This window comes from Bubalus bubalis, chromosome 10, assembly GCF_019923935.1.
Source record: "Bubalus bubalis isolate 160015118507 breed Murrah chromosome 10, NDDB_SH_1, whole genome shotgun sequence".
Classification (NCBI taxonomy): domain Eukaryota; kingdom Metazoa; phylum Chordata; class Mammalia; order Artiodactyla; family Bovidae; genus Bubalus; species Bubalus bubalis.
The window spans coordinates 53840915-53866483 of NC_059166.1; the positions used below are offsets into that span (position 1 = coordinate 53840915).

At 37.8% G+C, this 25569-nt stretch overlaps 1 protein-coding gene across 2 annotated transcripts; it reads right to left on the reverse strand.

Annotated features, from left to right (window-relative positions):
* Positions 1-765: 765 nt before the first annotated feature.
* COQ3 (coenzyme Q3, methyltransferase) lies at positions 766-25179 on the reverse strand. Of its 2 annotated transcripts, XM_006052451.4 has the most exons (8): positions 24498-24652; positions 17545-17623; positions 14824-14950; positions 13144-13296; positions 10740-10839; positions 5747-5989; positions 2408-2567; positions 766-1119 (listed from the first exon to the last, which is right to left on the reverse strand). In XM_006052451.4, the coding sequence occupies exons 3-8, from the start codon at positions 14880-14882 to the stop codon at positions 899-901; spliced, it is 936 nt and encodes a 311-aa protein (XP_006052513.1). In that variant the 5' UTR covers positions 14883-14950; positions 17545-17623; positions 24498-24652; the 3' UTR covers positions 766-898. The 2 variants fall into 2 exon arrangements, with proteins under 2 accessions (XP_006052513.1, XP_006052512.3); XM_006052450.4 differs by lacking the exon at positions 17545-17623 and having other exon boundaries at positions 24498-25179.
* Between the last annotated feature and the right edge of the window lie 390 nt (positions 25180-25569).

The window sequence follows — 25569 nt, forward strand, 5'->3', positions numbered from 1 at the left end:
GTTGTTAGCCGAAGAAGAAAATCCTATAAATGAACTTTTAAATTGTTTAAAATTCCTTTCTACTTAAAAAAAAAGGCACCATGAAACATTTATAGAACTGTACAGAGAAATATGCCCAGCATAATCTGAATTTCCTGATTCTAATGTTTGATAAAACTCAGTATATATTTAACAATTTGTTTTTCAAAAAACAAAAATTTATAAGAAAAAATACATTTTATCTTCCCAAATATTAGTGGTATAAAATGATATTTGGTTTTCACCGGTCAGAAGCATAACTGCCTTTAACTAAAACCAAATAAAGAAAAATGCAGATGATATAGATTGGTTACATTAAAACATATTACAGTATATATATATATATATTTGTGTGTATACATGTGGGAAAGATATTATATAATCTGTAAGATGAAGTGAAACATGTATATCCTAATTATATGACAAAGCCTTCCCAGGGTTGCTCAGCAGTAAAGAATCTGCTTGCAATGCAGGAGACAGGTTTGAATCCTGGATTAGGAAGATTCCCTGGAAAAGGAGATGGCACCCCACTCCAGTATTCTTGCCTGGGAAATCCCATGGACAGAGGAGCCTGGAGGGCTACAGTCCATGGAGTCGCAAGAGTCGGACACAACTTAGCAACTAAATAATCATCATGTAACAAAGGGTGAGGAACTTAAACTTCTAGATCACATAACACCTCATCAAAACATTTTTTATCCACAGAATAATCCCTTGAAGGTAGTTATTAGATGAAATAGCAAAAGCTTTTATCCAAGGTTTTAGCCCTTTTTATTGACTTTTTCTTTATGATCCTGTCTCAAAAAACAAACAGTATATATTCTGTGTATTTGTAAACATCAGACTTTCAAGCCATTATACTATAGTCCTTAGAAACACTTCATTTCTTCAGCTCTTCCTGCATACCTGAGTTGGTGGAGGCTTCAGCTTGGAGCTCTTCTGTTTCCCCCTTTAAAGCAAACTCGGCAGGTGCTGGGTGTTCCTGAAGGCTGGATTTCAGGGCATGAGCTGCATAGTTAAGGCTGGTGTTTTCACTCCAATGCCAGTAACCTGAGAAGGGGTTGTAGAGCATTCCCACCACAGTTTGAACTGACAGACCATCTAAAAAAATATATATCAAACAGAGTATATTTAACAAATATTTACCTTCCACATGACAAGAGTCTCATACAACTCTCCATATTAAAAAAAAAAAAAAGGGATTTCTAACTCAACAGACACAAATATTTTGTAACCATTACAGCTCATTCTTTATCACAACAGAACATGATATTTGGAATTGGGTAAGTGCTCAATAAATGTTAGCTGTTATTAGAAAATACTTGCCAACAAGTGACTATTCCAATCAAGCACCTTTAAAATATTTTTTCAGCTCCATTTCCAACAATGTTAACTTGCAGAAATTACTACATTTCATTGAACAGATAATAGTCTTAGTAAAATCAAGTTTATTGATATACTGTTATATGAACAAAAAGCATAAAACACACATGAGTCTAAATACTCCAGAGGAATACTAAATGCCAAATAAATGAACAGACCAATGTTGTTACTTGACAGGAATTCAACAGATAAATCAAGTCCTCAGGAGGTGTAAAGTAGGGCTAGGAATTACAGGGAGCACAAAAATGGATTCACAGTCTTGTCTTCAAGGAGCTTATAGCCAGAAAGATATTACAGATACCAAAATAACCATGCTACAAGGCATGTCGTAACTGGTATGAAACACTACATAAAAAGTGACAAGTTCAAAATATAACTGACATGGCAAAAAGTTGGACGCGACTGAGTGACTGACACACGCACGCCTGCACACACACACAGGAAGGAATCAGGAAAAATAATATGTAAGGTAAGCTGATTCAAGAATGACCACAACAGGACAAACTGAGGATATGTAAATAAAAGACATTTGTACCTAATCCTTAAACAAGAGAGAGCTAAATAGCCAAAAAGGATTCATTGATCGTCTATGATTTGCTTGACCCTGGGTTAGGTGCCACAGGTGAGAGAGAAGAGGTATGTAATACCTAATCCTAACTTTAAGGAATTATGATCTAGTTGAGGAGAGATAACCAACATCCAAAGAAGAGTGGCCTAGTTCATTCAGTACTAGGTTCTGTGATTAATAATCATTGGCACATTAAAAGGCTTCCCTGGGAGCTCAGCTGGTAAAGAATCCACCTGCAATGCAGGAGACCTCGATTTGATTCCTGGGTCAGAAAGATCCCCTGGAGACGGTAATGGCTATGTACTCCAGTATTCTGGCCTGGAGAATTCCATGGACTGTATAGTCCATGGGGTTACAGAGAGTTGGACACAACTGAGTGACTTTCACTTTCAAAAGTACAGTTAGGCCTTGAAAATTGGAAATATTTTTAATACTTACTTGATTCCAGAATGCTCTCTAGCTTTTCAGGTGAAACAAACTTCTCCCAGGTATGAGTACCTTTTGGTACAATACCTGCAATTTGCTCTGAAAAAACAATTCCCAAGGCATAGGACAGCTGTGTTTTGTTGATTGTAGTAATGAATAAAGAACCATCAGGCTAAAAACAATATGAATAGAAGTAAAATTTTATATGTCAGGAGTATCAGCTAGATACAAGTTTGGCTTCCCTCGCCCTCCTCCTCCCTTTCGAATAATTTAAGTGCAGTTAAGATACACAATTATATTTTATTATATAATTTACCAAAATAATATTTATTTTCCTCTTGGGAAATTCGTTGTTTTAGGCAGTCCTCTATAGATGCACTTACTGAGTTTATGCAACAGTGCTTACAACTAACTCCTAAAATCATATGTTACTATGACTTATGTTTATATTAAATACACTCTTTTGTACATACCAAACACTTTATAATAAAAGTACAGAAATGAGATGAGGCTGCTCGTCCTTGTTACATGTGCACACTGATGCTTTAATGTGTCAACACTGCCTTCTCTTCAGGGGAAGCCAAGCCTGCCTGAATCGTTTGGCACAGCACACAGGCCCACAGCTTGCTGGTGGGTGTTCTCTGACAAAAGCATTAATGATTAAGGTATGAAAAGTGTTTGGGCTTCCCAAGTGGCTCAGTGGTAAAGAATCCACCTGCCAAACAGGAGACAAGAGTTCAATCTCTGGTCCAGAAGATCCCCTGGAGAAGGAAATAGGAACCATCTCCAGGATTCTTGGCTGGGAAATCCCAGGGACAGAGGAGCCTGGCAGGCTATAGTTCATACTTAGCACGCACATGTGCATATTTACTCCCACAAATGGCAAAAACATTAATGGCTCTTTTAAACATTCTAATTAGCATCTGATGGAGATAAAATGCCCCTCCAAGATAATCATATTAAGATATATATATATGAAAATATCTCAAATATCACTCCAAACCAAAAATAAAAATGATGTGAAAAGGCCCCGAAATATTGGGATGTACCCTTAAAACTAAAATATCAGACACTATTTCATGACACATTGTAACATTTCTCTGTAAAACTTTAGTATTCTAAAATATCATTCAAAATCACTTATATGTCAATTATATCTCAATAGAGCTAAGGGAAAAATCAATTATAAATATCTAATCTGTGTTTCTGGAGAAGGAGATGGCACCCCACTCCAGTACTCTTGCCTGGAAAATCCCATGGACGGAGGAGCCTGGTGGGCTACAGTCCATGGGGTCGCTAGGAGTCGGACACGACTGAGCGACTTCACTTTCACTTTTCCCTTTCATGCACTGGAGAAGGAAATGGCAACCCACTCCAGTGTTCTTGCCTGGGGAATCCCAGGGACGGCAATCCCAGGGACAGGTGGGCTGCCGTCTATGGGGTCACACAGAGTCGGACACAACTGAAGTGACTTAGCAGTAGCAATCTGTGTTTCATAAAATCTTATTCTAAGGAAACAGTGGTGAGTATTGGTTATTTATTTTTTTTTTTAAAAAAAGCTTTCCATTAAAGCAAAAATTAGTTTGAAATTCCACATTGCCAGTATTCCTAGTATATGTGAAAGACTCTCCATCCATACATACTGACTGAGACACTACACAAAAAGAAATAATTCAGGAGTTTTGCTTGGAAAATAGGAGCTATGCCTAATAAGGCTCATTTAAGAGGGACCATCAAGAAACAACACACACTGAAGGAGACTATGGATACATGGTAACTAAATGCAACACAGAATCCTGGATTGGACTCTGCAACAGAAAAACGACATTAGTGCAAACATGAATGAAATTGAACAGGGTCTGTGGTATAGTTAATAGTATAACATCAATATTAATTTTGTAGCTTTGAAAAATATACCATGGGCTATATTCAGGGCTAGGACTGTGGTGAGGCAAGTGAGACGCCTTGAGCACAAAACCCAAGGGGGTGCTCCCTCTCCGGGGTGTGCAAATGCAGGATTGGCACTGACTAGTGAGTGCTGCCCCGGATATCATGCCCTGGGTACCACACTTGCTCTTACCAGTTCCTAACCTTACTATGTAGGATGCTAACAGTAGGACACATGGGAACAGGAACACTGTGTACTGTCTTTGCAACATCTATAAATGTAAAATTATTTTAAAAGGAAAAGTATATTTTAAAAGCTCTGTTTAGAGAAGGGGGCAGCAGAGGATGACACAGTAGATAGTATCACCAACTCAATGGACATGAATTTGAACAAAATCATGGATACAGTGGAGGACAGAGAAGCCTGGCGTGCTGCCATCCAGGGGGTCACTACACTCAGACACAACTTAGAGACTGAAGAACAACAGCAACAATTTAGATAAAGGCTAAGCATTTAATCCTTTGAGCTCTTGAACTTAGGGGGTTACCTCTTGAATATATAAACAACAGAACTGGAACCTCAGAGGACTAAGTCTGTGGCAAGTTACATAAGCAAAATAATGTAATGCAAAGAACCAGACTTGAAATAAGAAGATGTAGCCTTATGTCCCACGTAAGTGCCTAGTGACTTTGACTTAAAGACCATGTGACCTTTGACATCTCTCAAATTCTGATCTTCTCCAGGTCAAAGGAGTTCAGAATGCCTGCCTTACCCTCTTCACCTGGTTGTAGGTAAGATCAAATGAGATCATTTGTATCAAGTGCTTCCCTGGTGGCTCAGATGGTAAAGAATCTGCCTGCAATGCAATTGACCGAGGTTCCATCCCTGGGTCAGGAAAATCCCCTGGAGAAATGAGAGGCTACCCACTCTAGTATTCTTGCCTAGAGAATTCCATGGACAGAGGAGCTTGGCAGGGTATAGTCCATGACAGAGAGTCAGAGACAACTGAGCGACTAACATTCACTTTTCTTTCCTTCTTTTAAAGCTGGTAACTATTACACATGTCATGTATATAGAGTGACTTAACAAATGCTGGCTAACCAGTTTATGCTAATTATGTTTTTTATTTTAAAGTATTAATCCAAATTAGTTTCTTAGTAATTGTCATTCAATGCCTATTAGGTATTTAATCCAAATTATACCAAGGGAAAAATACCACTGTAAATCTATTGTTTGTATTACAGTGTTCAATACCATGAGTTTTCAGGATCCCTGGACATCAAGATACTGGATCTGGAAAACCCCAGGACTCAGGGCAAGCTGAGAGGCAGAAATAATCTCTAGTCGAGATGTTGTCCCCAAATTCTGTCTTCCTGGCTTCAAGTATTATAAAACATTTATTGCTATGGATACATACATATACTCAAAAGAAAAAACAAACAAGTAAACTCTGCAAGTCTTACCTTTAACACTTGAAAGCAGCACTGTATAAATGTTTCTAGATCAATCACATGTTCTACAACTTCAGAAGCTACGACAGCATCAAACGTTTCTACAGTGTCTTTCACAATCTCCTCCAGGGAACACGTTCTGTACTCTATCCTCTTATCCAAGACTGGGTCGAATGATTTATGGTGCTGTGCTGTTTTAATGTTCTCATCCACAGGATCGATTCCAATGACTGAAGCCCCAAGCCGCCCTAGAGGCTAATGGCATAAAAAACCGTTACCCTCAGGAAGAAAATAGAACACGTTAGCAATAAAAACCTTCTCAAAAAGGAGACAGGATTAAGCGTGAGGGGAATTATTGGAGATCGTTTATGGGTATGTGGAAGTTCAATATACCATTTTCTCTAGTTTATATGTTTGATAATTTCCATAATAAAAAGCATAAAAGTGAGAACAATAATCACAACAACAAAAAACTTATTAAGAACTACTTACGAATAGTGAGGAAATTTTTGTCTACATTCTCTAGATACATTTATAGGCATATAGTACAACATTAAAATATTTACAAAGTGCAATAAATGAAACATGTCATTGTAAAAAGAGCAAAATTTTGTAATATTCAAATTCTCTAAGGAACATTTTTTCTCCATAGTTTCTTCTGTGACTGACTAGAAACGATTCTTCACAGCCAATTCTTCTTTCAACCTCTTTCAACCATGGACATTTGATCACGTCCATGACATGCCTAAGTTTTTAAATACAGCCTTAATTTTGATCAAAACACTGCACAGCATTTATTTTATAACTCCTTAGTTAACAAATTAAAAGTGAAAATCAAATTATTTTAACTTGGAGACGTAAGATCTGTAATAATACACTGAAAAAGCCATAGAACACAAACAGTAAAAGTGTACTCACTTACCATTTGATACACCTCGTATTCTTGATTCTAAGGGATGTATTTTCACGTATTTTACATTTCCTAAAATTTTATAATTGATGTCAAAAGAAACCAGCCCACTGCCATATGAAGAACACATGTTCTATGCATATGGAAACTTAGTTATGCATAAAAGGTCTCTGTTAACCTCACTGTCAACTTGCCTGTTATGACCTTGACAGTAAGACACACCCCTAGATCTTCACTGATATTTGACTCCTACCTACACTGTTACTTAAAATATCTTTCAAAGGTCTGCTTACCATGCAGCATTGAAACAAAAAGTTATTGTGCTAATAGAAGATTACAAAATTTACTCTAAGCTAATCGAAAAAGCAAGAGAGTTCCAGAAAAACATCTATTTCTGCTTTATTGACTATGCCAAAGCCTTTGACTGTGTGGATCACAATAAACTGTGGAAAATTCTGAAAGAGATGGGAATTCCAGACCACCTGACCTGCCTCTTGAGAAATTTGTATGCAGGTCAGGAAGCAACAGTTAGAAGTGGACATGGAACAACAGACTGGTCCCAAATAGGAAAAGGAGTACGTCAAGGCTGTGTATAGTCACCCTGCTTATTTAACTTCTATGCAGAGTACATTATGAGAAACCCTGGGCTGGAAGAAGCACAAGCTGGAATCAAGATTGCTGGGAGAAATATCAATAACCTCAGATATGCAGATGACACCACCATTATGGCAGAAAGTGAAGAGGAACTAAAAAGCCTCTTGATGAGGGTGAAAGAGGAGAGTGAAAAAGTTGGCTTGAAACTCAACATTCAGAAAACAAAGATCATGGCATCTGGTCCCATCACTTCATGGGAAATAGATGGGGAAACAGTGGAAACAGTGGCTGACTTTATTTTTTGGGGCTCCAAAATCACTGCAGATGGTGATTGCAGCCAGGAAATTAAAAGACGCTTGCTCCTTGGAAGAAAAGTTATAACCAACCTAGATAGCATATTCAAAAGCAGAGACATTACTTTGCCAACAAAGGTTCATCTAGTCAAGGCTATGGTTTTTCCAGTGGTCATGTATGGATGTGAGAGTTGGACCATGAAGAAAGCTGAACGCCGAAGAATTGATGCTTTTGTTCTGTGGTGTTGGAGAAGACTCTTGAGAGTCCCTTGGACTGCAAGGAGATCCAACCAGTCCATTCTGAAGGAGATCAGCCCTGGGATTTCTTTGGAAGGAATGATGCTAAAGCTGAAATTCCAGTACTTTGGCCACCTCATGCGAAGAGTTGACTCACTGGAAAAGACTCTGATGCTGGGAGGGATTGGGGGCAGGAGGAGAAGGGGACGACAGAGGATGAGATGGCTGGATGGCATCACCGACTCAATGGACATGAGTGTGAGTGAACTCTGGGAGTTGGTGATGGACAGCGAGGCCTGGCGTGCTGCGATTCATGAGGTCGCAAAGAGTCGGACACGACTGAGCAACTGAACTGAACTGAACTGAAAGCAAATATTGTTCACAGGGAGAATAAGTATTCTTCCAAGAACTCTAGAGCACCTAAAAAGGGGAGAGCCCCCAAAGCCTGCAAGACTCATACATTTTGATACTGAAGCAAGTGCAAAAGGACAGCTTATCAGTATATTTAAACCAGTGGAAACTGCCTAATATCCTGGGAGGAAAGAGACAACAAAATTTTCAAAACTATTTGAATGACCAGTGCTTTTTTTCTTTCTTTATAAATTGAAGTATAGTTGATTTACAATATTAATTTCAGGTATATAATTATATAGTGATTCAAGAGTTTTATAGAGTACACTCCATTTAAGGTTATTATAAAATAGTAGCTATATTTTCCTGTGCTATACAATATATCCTTGTTGTTTATTTGCTTTATATCCACTAGTTTGTACCTCTTAATCCTCTTATACCTATCTTGCCCCTCTCCACTTCCTTTTTCTCACTGGCAACTACTAGTTCTCTATATCTGTGAATCTGTTTCTGTCTTGTTATATGCATTTGTTTATTTTTAAGACTCCGCATATAAGTAATAACTACAATATTTGTCTCTGACTTATTTTACTAAGTGTAATAGCCTCTAGGTCCATCCATGTTGTTGTAAATGGCAAAATTTTCATTCTTTTTTATGGCTGAATAATACTACAGTGTGTGTGTGTATGTGTGTTGTGTATCACACCTTCTTTATCCATTCATCTGTTGATGGATACTTAGGTTGCTTCCATATCTTGGCTCTTGTAAACAATGTTGCTCTGAACACTGGTCTGTCTGTATCCTTTCTAATTAGTTTTCCATTTCTTCAGATGTATGCCCAGGAGGAGAGCTGCTCAGTCATTTGGCAGTTCTATTTTTAGTGTTTTGAAGAACTTCCCCACTGTTTCCTGTATTGGTCGCATCAATTTACATTCCCACCAGCAGTGTCCTAGGGTTTCCCTTTTTCCATATCCTCACCAACATCTGTTATTTGTAGACTTTTTAATGTTAGCCATTCAGACTGGTTTGAGGTGATATGTCAATGTCGTCTTGATTTGCATTTCTCTGAAGATTAGGGATGTTGAGCATCTTCTCATGTGCCTGTTGGCCATCTGAATGTCTTCTTTGGGAAAATGTCTATCTGGTCTTCTGCTAGTTTTTCAGTCAAGTTGTTTATTTGTTGATGTTGAGGTGTATGAGCTTTAATGTATTTTGGTTCAGTTCAGTTCAGTCGCTCAGTTGTGTCCAACTCTCTGCAACCCCATGAACTGCAGCATGCCGGGCTCCTCGTTCATCACCAACTCCTGGAGTCCACCCAAACCCATGTCCATTGAGTCGGTGATGCCATCCAACCATCTCATCCTCTGTCATCCCCTTCTCCTCCTGCCCTCAATCTTTCCCAGCATCAGGGTCTTTTCAAATGAGTCAGCTCTTCGCATCAGGTGGCCAAAGTACTGGAGTTTCAGCTTCAACATCAGTCCCTCCAATGAACACCCAGGACTGATCTCCTTTAGGATGGACTGGCTGGATCTCCTTGCAGTCCAAGGGACTCTCAAGAGTCTTCTCCAACACCACAGTTCAAAAGCATCAATTCTTCGGCGTTCAGCTTTCTTCACGGTCCAACTCTCACATCCATACATGACCACTGGAAAAACCATAGCCTTGACTAGACAGACCGTTGTTGGCAAAGTAATGTCTCTGCTCTTCAATATGCTGTCTAGGTTGGTCATAACTTTCTTTCCAAGGAACAAGCGTCTTTTAATTTCACGGCTGTAATCACCATCTGCAGTGACTTTGGAGCCCAGAAAAAAAAAGTCAGCCACTGTTTCCACTGTTTCCCCAACTATTTGCTATGAAGTGATGGGACCAGATACTAAACCCATATCAATCATATCATTTGCAAATACTTTCTCCCATTTAGTAGGTTATCTTTTTGCCTTGATGATAGTTTCCCTTGTTGTAAAAAAAACTTTTAAGTTTAATTAGGTCCCATTTATTTTCATCAGTGCTTCATTTTTGTGTAAAAAAAAAAATTCCTCACTACACTTTTCTGAAATATTTATATATTTTTAAGGAAGTAAAAAGCATGCATTACTTTTATAATCATAAAAATATTAAAAACATTATACTTTTCCATTTTTAAAAAATGAACAGTATTATTTCTTAAAAGGATAAAAGAGGGGCTTTCTTGGTGGCTAAGTGGGAAAGAATCTACCTGCCAATGCAAGAGACATGGGTTCGATCCCTGATCTGGGAAAATCCCACATGCCCTGGAACGACTAAGCCTGAGGGCCATAACCTGTGCTCTAGAGCCAGGGAGCTGCAGCTACGGAGCCCCCGTGCCACAACTACTGAGGCCCACATGCCCTAGAGCTCGTGCTCTGCAACAAGAGAAGCCACCACAGTGAGAAGCTTGCACAGCACAATTAGAGAGCAGCCCCTGCTCGCCACGTAGAGAAAAGCCCATGCAGCAATGAAGACCCAGTGCAGCCAAAAATGAATAAATAAAGTAAGTGGGAAAAAACCTTCTCCAATTAAAAAAAAAGGATAAAAGAGGCATAAACCCACTTCTCAATTTTTTTCCCAGTTAAAAATGGCAAGAAAGCTGTAAATCACTTACTTCTGTTAACAATCCACCACCACAACCAACATCAAGAATCTTCATCCCAGACAAAGGTTTTCCTGGCTGGTGATTAGCAATTGTTCTTAAAAGATTGTCTCTTTAAAAAAAAATTCAAAATATATAAAAACAGATTATTAATTTTATCAATAAAGTCTTAAAAGTGTATAATTTTCAAAGAACTATTAAACTGTTTTTAATCTATTTAAGACTATCGATTTGGGGGGTAAAAAATCTTTTATTTTCAGCATAAAATGATATTATGCTTAATTTATAAAACATTTTTAGTAATCAAAAGCAAGAGGTTTAAAGTACAGCTCTTGAAATACTCCAGTAATAATTATGACTCAATTATTGCTTTAGTAATAATCTAAAGAAAACCTTTAAAAACAATCTCATTTAGATTAACCTAATTTTATTCACTTGAGATATCATGTCACCTGAGACATTTATTAGCTACACTGTTAGTATTTGCTAGATTCATTTCATATTAGCAACAAATAGGCTATTTTTACAGGGCTGAGAAGCAGCAGACTGGAGATAGGTATTTTCAGAATTTGTCTATATTCCCTTCTAAATTGAGTCTCCTTTAATCTTCTAAGTTAGTGGTGTTTTTATGATCACATAAACAGGCATCCAAATCAAGTAAACTTAATTTATGATAATCATAATAATACTTTCCCATATACACAAATGTAAGCACACACATATATACACCCGTACACACACACAGATACATATAGCCAAAATATCATAAACTAAATTTTTAAGTTGGACTACTAATTATACTTGGAATTCTAATTATACTTATATTATAGTTGGAATTCTAATTATACTTATATTAAAATAAATACTTTATGTAATAAGGACATCTTAGGATATCTTTTATTACTATTCAAATTAGTTGATTTCTAAGAAAAACCTACATAGTGGTTAAGGAGATAACTCCGGAATGTTAGAAAAGAAAGGACCCATTTCAAATGAAGTCCAATCTATTCTTCACACATTGGACAAAATGACTTCTTTACATCATAATTCAAATCATACTGCTCGCTTTCAATGGTTTTAATTATGATTAGAACAAAATATACACTTCTAACCATAATTTGGACTGCCCTGGATGGTCTTTTTTAGTGTGATGTCTTCACTAAGAGAGTCACAGTGGTTGGAATAGAGTGGTTCTCAAGCTAAGTGTGCATCAGAATCATCTGGAAAGTTTCCTGAAACACAGACTGCTGCTGCTACTAAGTCACCTCAGTCGTGTCCGACTCTGTGCGACCCCACAGACGGCAGCCCACCAGGCTGCCCCGTCCCTAGGATTCTCTAGGCAAGAACACTGGAGTGGGTTGCCATTTCCTTCTCCAATGCATGAAAATGAAAAGTCAAAGTGAAGTCGCTCAGTTGTGTCCGACTCTTAGCGACCCCATGGACTGCAGCCCACCAGGCTCCTCCGTCCATGGGATTTTCCCGGCAAGAGTACTGGAGTGGGGTGCCATTGCCTTCTCCGAAAACACAGACTGCTGACCCCCAAAGCAGTAGGTCCCTCGTGAGACCTGAGAATTTTGTATTTCTAGCAAAATCACAGGCGATACTGATGTTGCTAGTCCAGGGCTAATCTTGAGAACCACTGATTGAGCTTAACAGAATGACATTTGTGCTTTTCTCTGCCTTAAGTGTTTCTGGATCCGCTAATTCAGTGGTAGCAAAAACACGCCAGTAGTTTCCTTCTTGCTGCACTAATATCAACCAGCAAAACCGGTCAGGAAGTTCCTTAAGGGCAGTCTGATCTGATATTCTGGGTCGATCACAGAGCTTTGCCCTATAGGCTACTGAAAAATGTTTAATGAATGAATAAAGACATGCACAGAAGAACGAATAAGCAATTTTGTGATAGGTGGGTTCTGATGAACCCTTGCCACAGCAAAGTTCCTGAAATACATGAACTATGTTTTGAATGATGAATACCTCAGCAGCTCTTATACTCTTACAGAGTCTAGACCCCAAGCTCTGTACAAGGTTAAGTTCTCAAAAAATTTGTTGAATTGAACTTTCTAAGTAGCATTCCTTTTATCAAACTTCCTAAATGTCAAAGATGCTATAAAATGACCTTAATGCCACAGGATCATAATTCCTTTTCATATGGATTTAATTCTAATTAACTTAATGATAGCCAAAAATACTTCTAGTTAATTTATGAAAGTAGTCTAGAATTTAAGTGGTGTTATAAAAAAAAATTAATAGTTTTGAATAATGGACACTGAAGAGAATCCTCCTAATTTCCAAAGCAAACGTAAAATGCAATGTTCTTTGAACCTAGGCATAAACCAAAAGAAAAATGAACTTGAAAGAAAGTGAATTATTGAAGAGCTGTATTTTAAAAGGCCTAGAATTTCTGGATTGTTACCTAATGAATGGCACCCTCAGGTCATTCATAGAATGAAGAGGTGCATATACTCCTTGCTCGTCCCACCACCTGTGAGCCAGGGCCAGGAAGGTCTTCACCTCACTCCTGTCTACAGTGGTCCGTGAAGTACTGTATGGTCTTGTCCAAGGGAGCCTAAGAGGTCATTAAGAAGAGCCAGGCAAAAATTACCATTTAAAAAAATGCAGCATGGGATATATTAAGTAGAAAGATACTCTAATTTATAATTTATTAGATTCTAAACACATATATTGTTCATTTTCTGATATTTTAAAACAAGTTTTCTTATAATTACAGTGCATATATATATATATATATAATAAATTAATTTGCTTTCAAAGTAAGTTACAACAAAAATGAAACTTTATAAAACTTGGACTTTTGGGTCACATAATAGTAGCAGCTGTATTGTAGAGTAGTAGCAGTAACTATTTACTGATCACAGTTTCTGAAACATAGTGGGTGCTCAGGAAACATCTGTCAAATAAATAATCTGAAGGGGAAGGGCTAGAAGAACATACAGTTCACCTAAATTTTTTTTAAATCAAATGGGATCAAATAGGGACTAAATAGGGATTACACAGACACTACACCAGGTCCTATATCAAAGCACATGATAGAAAAATCCCCCAGAGGTTCTTGGGTAACAGAATAGGTTGTTAGGTTAGCATTGGTAATGACATTTAAATTTGTACTTCATTTTTCTTAGCTACACAGAGTACATTCTATACTGATTACTCACTATCCTTTTAAGAATTAAATGTCACTTTTCTTTAATATTATCTTATGAATATTACCCTCTTTTTCATGCTTCATGCAAAGCCTGGGTAATGAAGGACTAACTTACAATAGATAACAGCAGGTGGTTGCTCAGTTGATCAAGAATGATTTTACAGACATCCAATCTCAAAGGAACTCATTCATTTATGAGAAGTAGAAGCATGCATTTGGAAAACAGAGCTCATACCTTAACTCTAAGCAATATTTTTCACAAGGTTAGAAATTGGTTTATAATATATGAATACATGAAGATATTACTTTGATTCAATCTTACTATCTAGAATGTATACTTAACCACTATATATTTATGTTGCACCCAAAACATTTATGATTTAAGCACTGTGTTATTTGTGTCTTGTCATAAGGATATTACTAGGAAGTAAAAGTAGTTCTCCAAGTAATACAGTCTTACATTAAAAATGAAAGCTATCACTGAATATGGATGAAAAGTGAGCACTGGATTTATACTATATCCAAATTTTCTGCGGGTTTGAAATTTTTCAAATTTAAAATTTGTTGGAAAAATAAGAATATTTAAATAAACAAAAGCTACCTTAAGGCCTTTCCTGGTGGCTCAGATGGTAAAGAATCCACCTGCAACGCGGGAGACCTGGGTTCGATCCCTGGGTTGGGAAGATCCCCTGGAGGAGGACATGACAACCCACTCCAGTATTCTTGCCTGGAGAATCCCACAGACGGAGGAGCCTGGTGGGCTAAGTCCATAGGGTTGCAAAGGGTTGGACATGACTGAGTGACTAAGCACCTTAATCAACCTTAATCAAACCACATGAGCTATACTGACAGTTTATTAAACACAATCAATACAAAACTATTATTATACATAATTGTGTAAATATTTGCCACAGTAATGAATAAACTTACCTATAACTTTTCATCCAATTCAGGCAGGCAAAAGTTATGCTATAGGATTTGAACCACATGATTCTGTTTTCATTGAAAACCCACGGTTTAATTTGTAGAATCCAACTGAGCTGATTCTTCGGATAAACTGAAAAAAGAAAACTAAATGTCATTGTACAGTGTGAATCCCTGATATGCATGTAACTGAAGAAACTATTTTATATGGCAATCTTGTATTACAATTGACAAACAAAAGGGGTTTTTTCTTAATTTTGTATTTTATTCTAAATTATATAAAAAAAAATCTTGCAGTCTGCTATCTAACTCTAATCAGACATTCCTGAAATTATAATTAGCAAAAATAAGTAATGCCTATGTTAAAGTTTTTCATGCATTTGTTTTTATATCCACATAATGCTGTATAAAATTATTAAAAATTACATTCAAATTAAAACTACATTACCTTTTAAGCTAGGGTAATATTAATTTTGAGATTATTTATCAAAACTAGTTCAAATTATCTCACTTTCATGTTAGCTACATGAAATTGATTTATACATATGCTCAATACTCTTTACAGAGGAAAAAAATGTGCACATATATATAATGTATACATATGTATATATAGTCACTCAGTCGTGTCCAACTCTTTGCAACCCCATGGATTGTGGCCCACTAGGCTCCTCCGTCCATGGGATTCTCCAGGCAAGAATACTGGAGTGGGTTGCCATTTCCTTCTCCAGGGGATCTTCCCGACCCAGGGATTGAACCCAGGTCTCCTGCATTGCAGGCAGACGCTTTAACCTCTGAGCCACCAGGGAAGCCCCAATATTAATTTTGAGATTATTTATCAAAACTAATTCAAATTCTCTCACTTTCACATTAGCTACATGAAATTGATTTATACATATGCTCAATACTCTTTACAGAGGAAAAAAATGTGCATATATATATAATGTATACATATTATATATATAATATATACATAATGTATACATATTATATATAATATATACATAATATAATGTGTGTATATATATATATATCTGAAAATAAATAGTCATCCAGTTTACAAGTTCCAATTTACACAAGAGCCTACTTCATGAATTACTCTGCAGCAAAACATTCAGTTGTTCAATAAACATTTAAACAAAACAGACCTTAGAGCAAAGAAAACTACTAGGACATTACAAATTTAACAAACAAAAAAAGTCAATGGTTTTTACACATTAACAATGAACAACTGGAAAGCAAAATTCAAAATGTTCTTTCATTTAAAATCAGTCCAAAAAAGAATACTTCCATTGCTGTATAAATCCAGCAAAAACATGTTCAGAGGTCTGTAACGAAAGACAACCTAATAAATGATGAAACGTATGATGTTCATGGAGTGGAAGATTCAACATAAATCCACCCCAAATTCATCTATATGTTCAACACAATTTCTATCATAATTCCAACAGTCTTTTTTTGGTAGTTATAGACAAGCTGATTCTAAAATTTATATAAAAAGGCAAAAGAGACAGAATAACTAAAACAATATTGGAAAAGGTGAATAAAATTGCAAGAATCAAATACCTAATTTTAGGACTTATCATAGAGCTACAGTAACCAAGGAAGTGAGGTATTGGAGGAGACACAGACTCAAATATCAGTGCAAGAAAAGAACGTCCAAAGACAGACCCCCCCCCAAAAAAAATTTACCCAACTGATTTTTTTACAACAGTGCAAAAGCAGTTTAAAAGAGGAAGAATGGTCTTTTCAATAAATGATGTTGAAACAATTAGATGTCCTCAACAAAAAAGAAAATTTTGACTTAAATCTCACATCTTACACAAACCTGAACTCAAAATGATATAAATGCAAAATTATAAAACTTTTAGAAGAAAATACAGCAGAAGATCTTCATGACTTAAGAGTTACACACAGAGTTCTCATATCTCACACCAAAATCACAATCCATAAAAGAAAATATTGATTGAATTGGATTTAAGCAAAATTCAAAACTTATGCTCTGCAAAACACCTTGTTAAGAAAAAGAAAAGTCAAGTCAACAGAATGGGAGAAAATATTTGCAAAACATATATCTCATAAAGGACTGGTATCTGGAATATATACTCTAAACTCAACAGTAAACAGTAAAATGAAACAAAAACAACAAACAAAAATCTCCCACAGAAAAAACAAAACAAAATAAGCAATACAGTTAAAAAATGGGTGTGGGTATTATAAAATGGGTATAAAAAGACATTTCATTAAAGAGGATCAGTTAGTTCAGTAGCTCAGTCGTGTCCAACTCTTTGTGACCCCATGGACTGCAGCACACCAGGCCTCCCTGTACATCACCAACTCCAGGAGTTTACTCAAACTCATGTCCATTGAGTCCGTGATGCCATCCAACCATCTCATCCTCTGTCATCCCCTTCTCCTCCTGCCCTCAATCTTTCCCAGCATCAGGGTCTTTTCAAATGAGTCAGCTCTCTGCATCAGGTGGCCAAAGTATTGGAGTTTCAGCTTCAACATCAGTCCCTCCAATGAACACCCAGGACTGATCTCCTTTAGGATGGACTGGCTGGATCTCCTTGCAGTCCAAGGGACTCTCAAGAGTCTTCTCCAACACCACAGTTCAAAAGCATCAATTCTTCTGTGCTTAGAAGAGGATATACAGATGCAAATAAGCACATAGAGAGATATTAAGTATCAATAGCTATTAGAAGAATACAAATGAAAGCCACTACATACCTCTCAAATTGGCTAAAATTTAACCATCCTTGATATGACCAGGTGTAGACGAAGATATGAAAAACTGGATCTCTTATTGCTAGTAGGAATGTAAAATGGTACAGACACCATGAAAAGGAGTTTAGCAGTTTTCAATAAAGCTAAACATATTTATCTTGCAGCTTAGCAATTGCATTCCTGCGCATTTATCCCAGAGAAGTAAAAATTTAATCCACTCAAAAACCTGTACATCAATTTTCATAGCAACTTAATCCATAACAGCCCCAAACTGGAAACAATCAAAATATCCTATAGTAGGTGAATGGTTAAACAAACTGTGGCATATTCATATCATGAAATACTACTAAGAAATCAAGAGGAGTTAACTATAGATATATGCAGAAAGTTGGATGGATTTCAAGGGTATTTCTGCTGAGTACAGAAAAATTTTTTCCAAATGCATATATTGTATGATTCCATTCATATAAAACTCTTGAAATGGCTAAATTATAATGGAAATAATATAATGTAACAGAAAACAGATCAAGGTTTAAGGTTGCTGGTAGGATCTGACTATAAAGTAGCAGTACCAGGACTTTTGTTGTGATTATGGGACAGTTCCATATCCTGATTGTGGTGATTATTACACAAATCTCTATGCGTAGTAACACAAACACACACAGACCCAAGGAGCACATGTTAAGGTGGTGAGATCCAAATAAGGACTGTAGTTTAGTTAATGGTATCATACCAATGTCAATTTCCTGGCTCTGACAACGTATCATATTGGCCAAAAAGTTCATTTGGATTTTTCCATACAATGTAGTGGAAGTCCTAACAAACTTTTTTTGCCAGCCCAATAATATGGTTGTGTAAGATGTTATCACTGAGGAAATGGGTGAAGGGCATACGGAAATTCTCTGTATTATTTTTGTAACTTCTTATGAGTCTAATTATTTCAAAATAAAATTTAATTAAAAAGCACAAATGCACACTACAAAATGACTCTCCTACTCCTGACTATATCTATCCAATTTTCCTCTCCAGAGGCAACCAATGTTACTAGATTTGCTTGTAAGCATCCAGATATTTTATACATAGTTTATCTTTGTATATCAACTTCTCTCCTTTTATACAAAATACTGTAGCACAGTATACTCATTCTTCTGTACCTTGCTCTTTTCAGGTACTGATGTATCTTGAAGATTTTTTATACAATAGAGCATAAGAACTTCCTTTTTTTAGAGTTACACAGTAATCCACTGTATGGCTATATTTCATCATTTATTTAAGCAGTGCTCTACTAATGGATGTTTGTTTAGGCTATTTCTAATTTTGTGCTACTCCAAAAACATAAGATTGAATTACACAGGTAACTTCATACATTTTTGAGACTACCTGCATATAAAACCCCAAGAATTGTTGTGTCAACTGGCATGTGTATTTATAAATTTGTAATTTCCTTCACAGATGTTGAACCAATGCAATTTCATGGGTAATATGAGATTCTAGGGATGGTTTTCCCACACTGATTATACGTTGATAGCCACCTATGCAATGTATTACCAAACTTTATCTCTGCTAATCCAATAGGTGAAAATGGTATCTCAGTAGAGTTTCATTTTATCATGAGTGAAGTTAAGTGTCTTTTTTTAAGTTTAATGGTGCTATAGGCAAAGGGTTAGTCACTTAGTTGGGCTGGCTCTTTGCGACCTCATGGACTATAGCTTGCCATGTTCCTCTGTCCATAGCATTCTCCAGGTAAGAATACTGGTGTGGGTTGCCATTCCCTTCTCCAGGAGATCTTCCCAACGCAGGGCTTGAACCTGGGTCTTCTGCATTGCAGGCAGATTCTTTACCATCTGAGCCACCAGGGAAGCCCCCAGTAGTGCTACAGTCTGAATATCCCCTCCAAATACATATGTTGAAATCCTGACCCCCAAGGTGATGGTATTAGGTGGTGGTCTTTGGGCAGGATTAGGTCTTAAGGATGGAACTTTCATGACTAGATTTAGTACCCTTATATAAAAAGACTGCAAAGAGTAAAAAGGATCTACCTATGAACCAGGGGTGTGAGCACTCACCAGATACCAAACTTTGGACTCTGCAGTCCCCAGGGCTGTGAAAAATAATATTGTTGTTTATAAGTCGCCTAGTCTGTGGTATTTTGTTGCAGTAGTGGAACTAAGACAAATGGTCATTTATATTTCATGTCTTGCCTTTTCATAGTCTCTGAACATTCTTCTCCTGAGATTTTTATGTTTTTCAAATTTTGTCTTATAGGACTTTACAGTCTGGCCCAAATTAACTTCAATGTTCTCAAAAAAAAAGTTTGTGTTTCTAGGCTTTTGCTCATGTTATTCTCTCTTCCATCATTGCTAGCTGTATTACTTTTTAAGACCCAGGTCAACTATCAACTCCTTTATTTCTTTAGGTAGGTAAATGAGCTATTAGAGAATTAAGTGGAACTTTCCTGATGGTCCAGAGGTTAAGACTTTGCCTTCCAATGTAGGGGGCGTGGGTTCAACCCCTGGTTGGGGAAGGAATGCCAAAAAACCAAAATGTTTAGGGGAAAAAAAAGCAACATTGTAACAAATTCAATAAAGACTTTAAAAGTGGTCCACATCACAAAAATCTTTTTAAAAAAGAAGAGAATTATGTAAACTGTGATACATAGATAAGAATTTACAGTTGACCCTTGAACAACTTGGGGGTTATGGGTGCCAAGGCATGCACGCAGTCAAAAACCCAGGTATAACTTTGTAGACAGCCTTCTGTATCTGCCATCCTACATGCTTGAATTTAACCAACCTCAGACAGTATGGTAACTGGAGTACATATTTATTGAAAAAAAAAATCTGCATGTAAGAAAACTGGTGCAATTCAAACTTGTATTGTTCAAGAGTCAACTGTATAAGGTATTATCATGAAACTGAGCCTCAAAGACTTTAATGTAGTCCTTGCTCTCTGGCCAGTGATGACCCCTATCTCCCTCTCACCCCATCTCATTTCGAGATAATTAGGCCTTCAGTCATCAGTGTGGCCAGAATTCTTAACAGCCTTAAAAATCGCTTAGCCATAACTGAGAGAAACTACTCAAGTTTGTATTAATAGATGCTAACAATTCCTTCTTTAAAAAAAAAATTATTTGGCTGTGCTGAGTCTTAATCATGGCATGAGTAATCTTTAGTTAGAGCCTGCAGGATCTAGTTCCTTGACCAGGGATCAAACCCAGGCCCCCTGCACTGGGAGCTTGGAGTCTTCGCCATTAGACCACCAGGGAAGTCCCATATCAGTTCCTTCTTTATCTTGAAACTGTGACATTCTGGTATTTGGAATTTCAAAGGAATAGGGAAATTTTTATTTTATTTATTCAAAAAGTCATTTATCAGCACTTCTCAGGTACTTAGCTAACAGTGCAGAAGCCCTCTACCTGCCAATGCTGTAGTTCCAGCATTCGTCACTGTCTGGATTACTCTTAGGCCTCCCTGAGCCTCCACTCCACTTTCTACACAGATGCCAAGTGTTATTTCTTAAAAACAAGTCTGATTATGTTATTCCTTTAGTAATTTCCCACTTCTTCAAGACAAAGTCAATCCCAGGAGGTGTGTGTGGTCTTTCATGTACTTGTCATGACCTACAACGTCTCCTGTCTTATCCCTGGCCATTCTCTGGCCTCACTTATAGACCTTTATCCACACCATACTTCTCAAGCAACACCTTGCAGTTTCTGAGAAACTTCCTCACAGATACTCAAGCTGGTCTTCTGGCCACTCCAACTTCTACAACTTGACAACTTTAAGACAGCTTCTTAAATACCTCGTTTAAGAAGTTTCCCTGACCCCAAATATCTATTTTTTATGTCCAATCCCCAAAATTGGAAATGTTTACACTGTATGTTTTCTAAATTTCTGATTATAAAAGACATACTTACTGAAAAATTACAGAAAGTATATAAAGAATGATAAAATCATAGATCACCAACTCCACTTCACATAATCATTGCTAAAATTTTAATATATCTCTATTTTTGCTATATATCTCCAAGTTCATAATACAGGCTGATTTGTAGTTGTTTTTTTTACTGTTTTTAAAATTGACATGTAGTTAATTTACAATATTGTCTTCGTTTCAGGTGTACAGACAGTGACTCAGATGTATGTATATATATACACACATATGAACATATACACATTCTTTTACAGATTCTTTTCCATTATAGGTTATTACAAGATACTGAATATAGTTCTCTGTGGTATCCAGTAGGTTCCCATTGTTTTTATATTTTATATATATATAAAACATATATTAGTGTGTATATGTTAATTCCAAACTCATAACTGATTCCCTCCTACCCCACTCCTGCTATCCCTTTTGGTAACTGTAAGTTTGTTTTCTATGTCTGTGAGTCTATTTCTGTATTGTAAATAAGTTTCATTTATATAATTTTTTCAGATTCCATATATAAATAGTATCATGTGATGTTTGTCTTTCTCTGTCTGACTTACTTCACTGTTTGACAATCTCTAGGTCCATCTATGTTTCTGCAAATGGCATTATTTTTTTAAAGGCTGAATAACACTGCATTGTGTATATATACCACATCTTTTTGGTGTGACAGATGACACTTCTGTTCACCTGTCAAAGGACACTTAGTCTGTTTCCATGTCTTAGCTATTGAAACAGTGCTGCTATGAAAAATAGGGTGCATGTTTCTTTTCAGATCAAGTTTTTCTCCATATAAATGCCCAGAAGTGGAATTGCAGGGTCCTTGTTGCTCTTCTTGAACACAACAGACATGCCTCCACCTCAGGGTCTTTGCAACTGCTGCTGTTGCATATCTTTTCCAGGTTATCAACACACCTCACTCCTTCATCTCGTTCACGTTCAAGTACATCATTTCATCCCTGATCATCCTGCTGACACTGAAACCCCTCAACCCATATGCAAGATCATATGGAACAACAGACTGGTTCCAAATACGAAAAGGAGTACGTCAAGGCTGTATACTGTCACCCTGTTTATTTAACTTATATGCAGAGTACATCATGAGAAACGCTGGGCTGGAATAAGCACAAGCTGGAATCAAGATTGCTGGGAGAAATATTAATAACCTCAGATATGCAGATGACACCACCCTTAGGGCAGAAAGTGAAGAACTAAAGAGCCTCTTGATGAAAGTGAAAGAGGAGAGTGAAAAAGCTGGCTTAAAGCTCAACATTCAGAAAACTAAGATCATGGCATCCAGTCCCATCACTTCATGGCAGATGGATGAGGAAACAGTGGCTGACATTTTTTAGGGCTCCAAAATCACTGCAGATGGTGACTGCAGCCATGAAATTAAAAGAGGCTTACTCCTTGGAAGGAAAGTTATGACCAACCTAGATAGCATATTAAAAAGCAGAGACATTACTTTGCCAACAAAGGTCTGTCTAGTCAAGGTTATGGTTTTTCCAGTGGTCATGTATGGATGTGATAGTTGGACTATAAAAAAAGCTGAGCACTGAAGAATTGTTGCTTTTTAACTGTGGTGTTGGTGAAGACTCTTTAGAGTCCCTTGGACTGCAAGATCCAACCAGTCCATCCTAAAGAAAATCAGTCCTGAATATTGATTGGAAGGACTGATGCTGAAGCTGAAACTCCAATACTTTCCACCTGATGTGAAGAGCTGATTCACTGGAAAAGACCCTGATGCTGGGAAAGATGGAGGGCAGGAGGAGAAGGGGACGACAGAGGATGAGATGGTTTGATGGCATCACCGACTCAATGGACATGAGTTTGGGTGAACTCCAGGAGTTGGTGATGGACAGGGAGGTGGGGTGTGCTGTGGTTCATGGGGTCGGGAAGAGTCGCACACAACTGAGCGACTGAACTGAACTGAATAATTAGCAATATTGAGCTTTTCATATGGTGGGTCAACCAAATGTCTTCTTCAGATAAACGTCTATTTAGGTCTTCTGTAACTTACCTTCTAACACTACATTTAATCATTTACCACGTGGCTTCACTTTGATTTAAACTATGATTTTTATTGAGGCAGCATTATTTTTCACTGTATTGACGGTAACACCTTTTTTTTTTTTTTTTAACTGCTTGGGTCACAGCTTGTGGAATTTCAGTCCTCTACCTGGGATTGAACCCTGTCCACGGCAGTGAAACACTGGGATCCTAATCACTAGGCCACCAGAGAACTCCCACAACTTCTCAATTCTACTGGAGGCCTTTAAGTTTCCCAGTTTTTGTTCTTTATAACCTGATCTTAGCTCCAACTAACATTTTATTAAAATGACCTTTAGCTATCACTTCTTTAAAATTCCCAGTGCCTCGCATAGGGTATTTGTTAAATGAGTTTCATGCAAAGGATGAACTTAACGTTCTGGTTAATACTGGGAGTTAAATAATCAAACTGTCTTCTACAAGCATCAGGTTCAGTGAGTCATTTTTTTTAATCTTATTTTCGCAGTTTGTTGAATTAACCTATTCATCAAAAAACAGAATAGCTGCCTTATACTCTGGGAAAAAAGGGGGAGGGGCAAGATATGTGCAAATAAAACACAAATACAAGACGATCAATAACTATAACACAGTTAGTGTCCTTTCCCGCTGAGGCAAAAGAAAAAAAGCAAAAGACCCTGCAACTCCAGCAAGCACAGTTGTCGCCGGCTCCTAGGGAAGGAGCTCAATGAAAATAAGACAAAGGTCACTGAATATATGGCGGCAGACCGCGTGGCCTTCGCTCTCCCCCGCCAGGACCACTAGCCTTGAGCTACTTTTCTCAGCCTCTGGGAAAGGGAGGGTAAGAGCCTAGGCCGGGCGTTCAACACACAGGAAGGACTACCACCCAAGACACAGATTTTTGGCCCAACCCGTGCGGAACCCAGCGGGCCGTCCTCTACCGCGTCTGCGCAGAACAATCTGTCCGCTCCAAGGGCTTCGTGAGCGCGACACACACACACAAACATACACACACTCACCCGCCGACGTAGTTAAGCGAGACGAGTCAGCCTGTGTGCACTGGAATCCCGATCGAAGTCCTCCTAAAAATCGACTCCCGGAGGAGCTTAGCTTGCTTCCTCCCCACATCACGACAGAACGGATCCGCCTCTCTTCCGGTCCCTCCCACAAAAGATCCCCAACAGAAAGGTTCCGAGAGGCATCTTAGTCATGGTCACTGTAGTGGATATTATAGATGTGTGGCTGTAATTAGTGTTCACGTTCAAAGTCAAACTAGGCTTTCAGTTATAGAACGCTTGCATTATCATGTTTCACTATGCCTATTCCTATATGACCTCTCAAAGCAGCCATCAGACCACCTCCAAGTAGCCACTTAAAGCTGCATGCGCTAGCTTTTATTCCTGTATAGTTAATTATTTCATACTTAACAGATGTCTCCCAAGGACATTTATACTATCTATAAGACACTGACCCTAAGGGAATCACAAAAGGTCCGAAGCATTTCTTTCTTAAGGGGAATATTGTTACCCCTTTCAAGGCACTCAAATGTCAGAGGGCCCGAAATCTAAATTGAAAAATTTTCCGTGAGTGACCTGATAATATTCCAGACAGGGCACACAGTATGTAGCAGGGAACTGTTAAGTCACTCAGGCTAGGCAACTTCACTTAAGAATTAGAACAGGCAATCATTTACATTTTACTTCTGTGTAACAGCCTTTCCTAGGAGGAGGCAATGGCACCCCACTCCAGTACTCTTGCCTGGAAAATCCCATGGACGGAGGAGCCTAGTGGGCTGCAGTCCATGGGGTCGCTAAGAGCCGGACAGGACTGAGCGACTTCGCTTTCACTTTCCACTTTCATGCATTGGAGAAGGAAATGACAACCCACTCCAGTGTTCTTGCCTGGAGAATCCCAGGGACGGGGGAGACTGGTGGGCTGCCGTCTATGGGGTCGCACAGAGTCGGACACGACTGAAGCGACTTAGCAGCAGCAGCAACAGCCTTTCCTTGGGTAAGAACAATGCTAAATTTCCAACATTAAAGGCAAAAAAAATCACTACACATTTTTTACCGACAGAGTCAGATTAGTGAA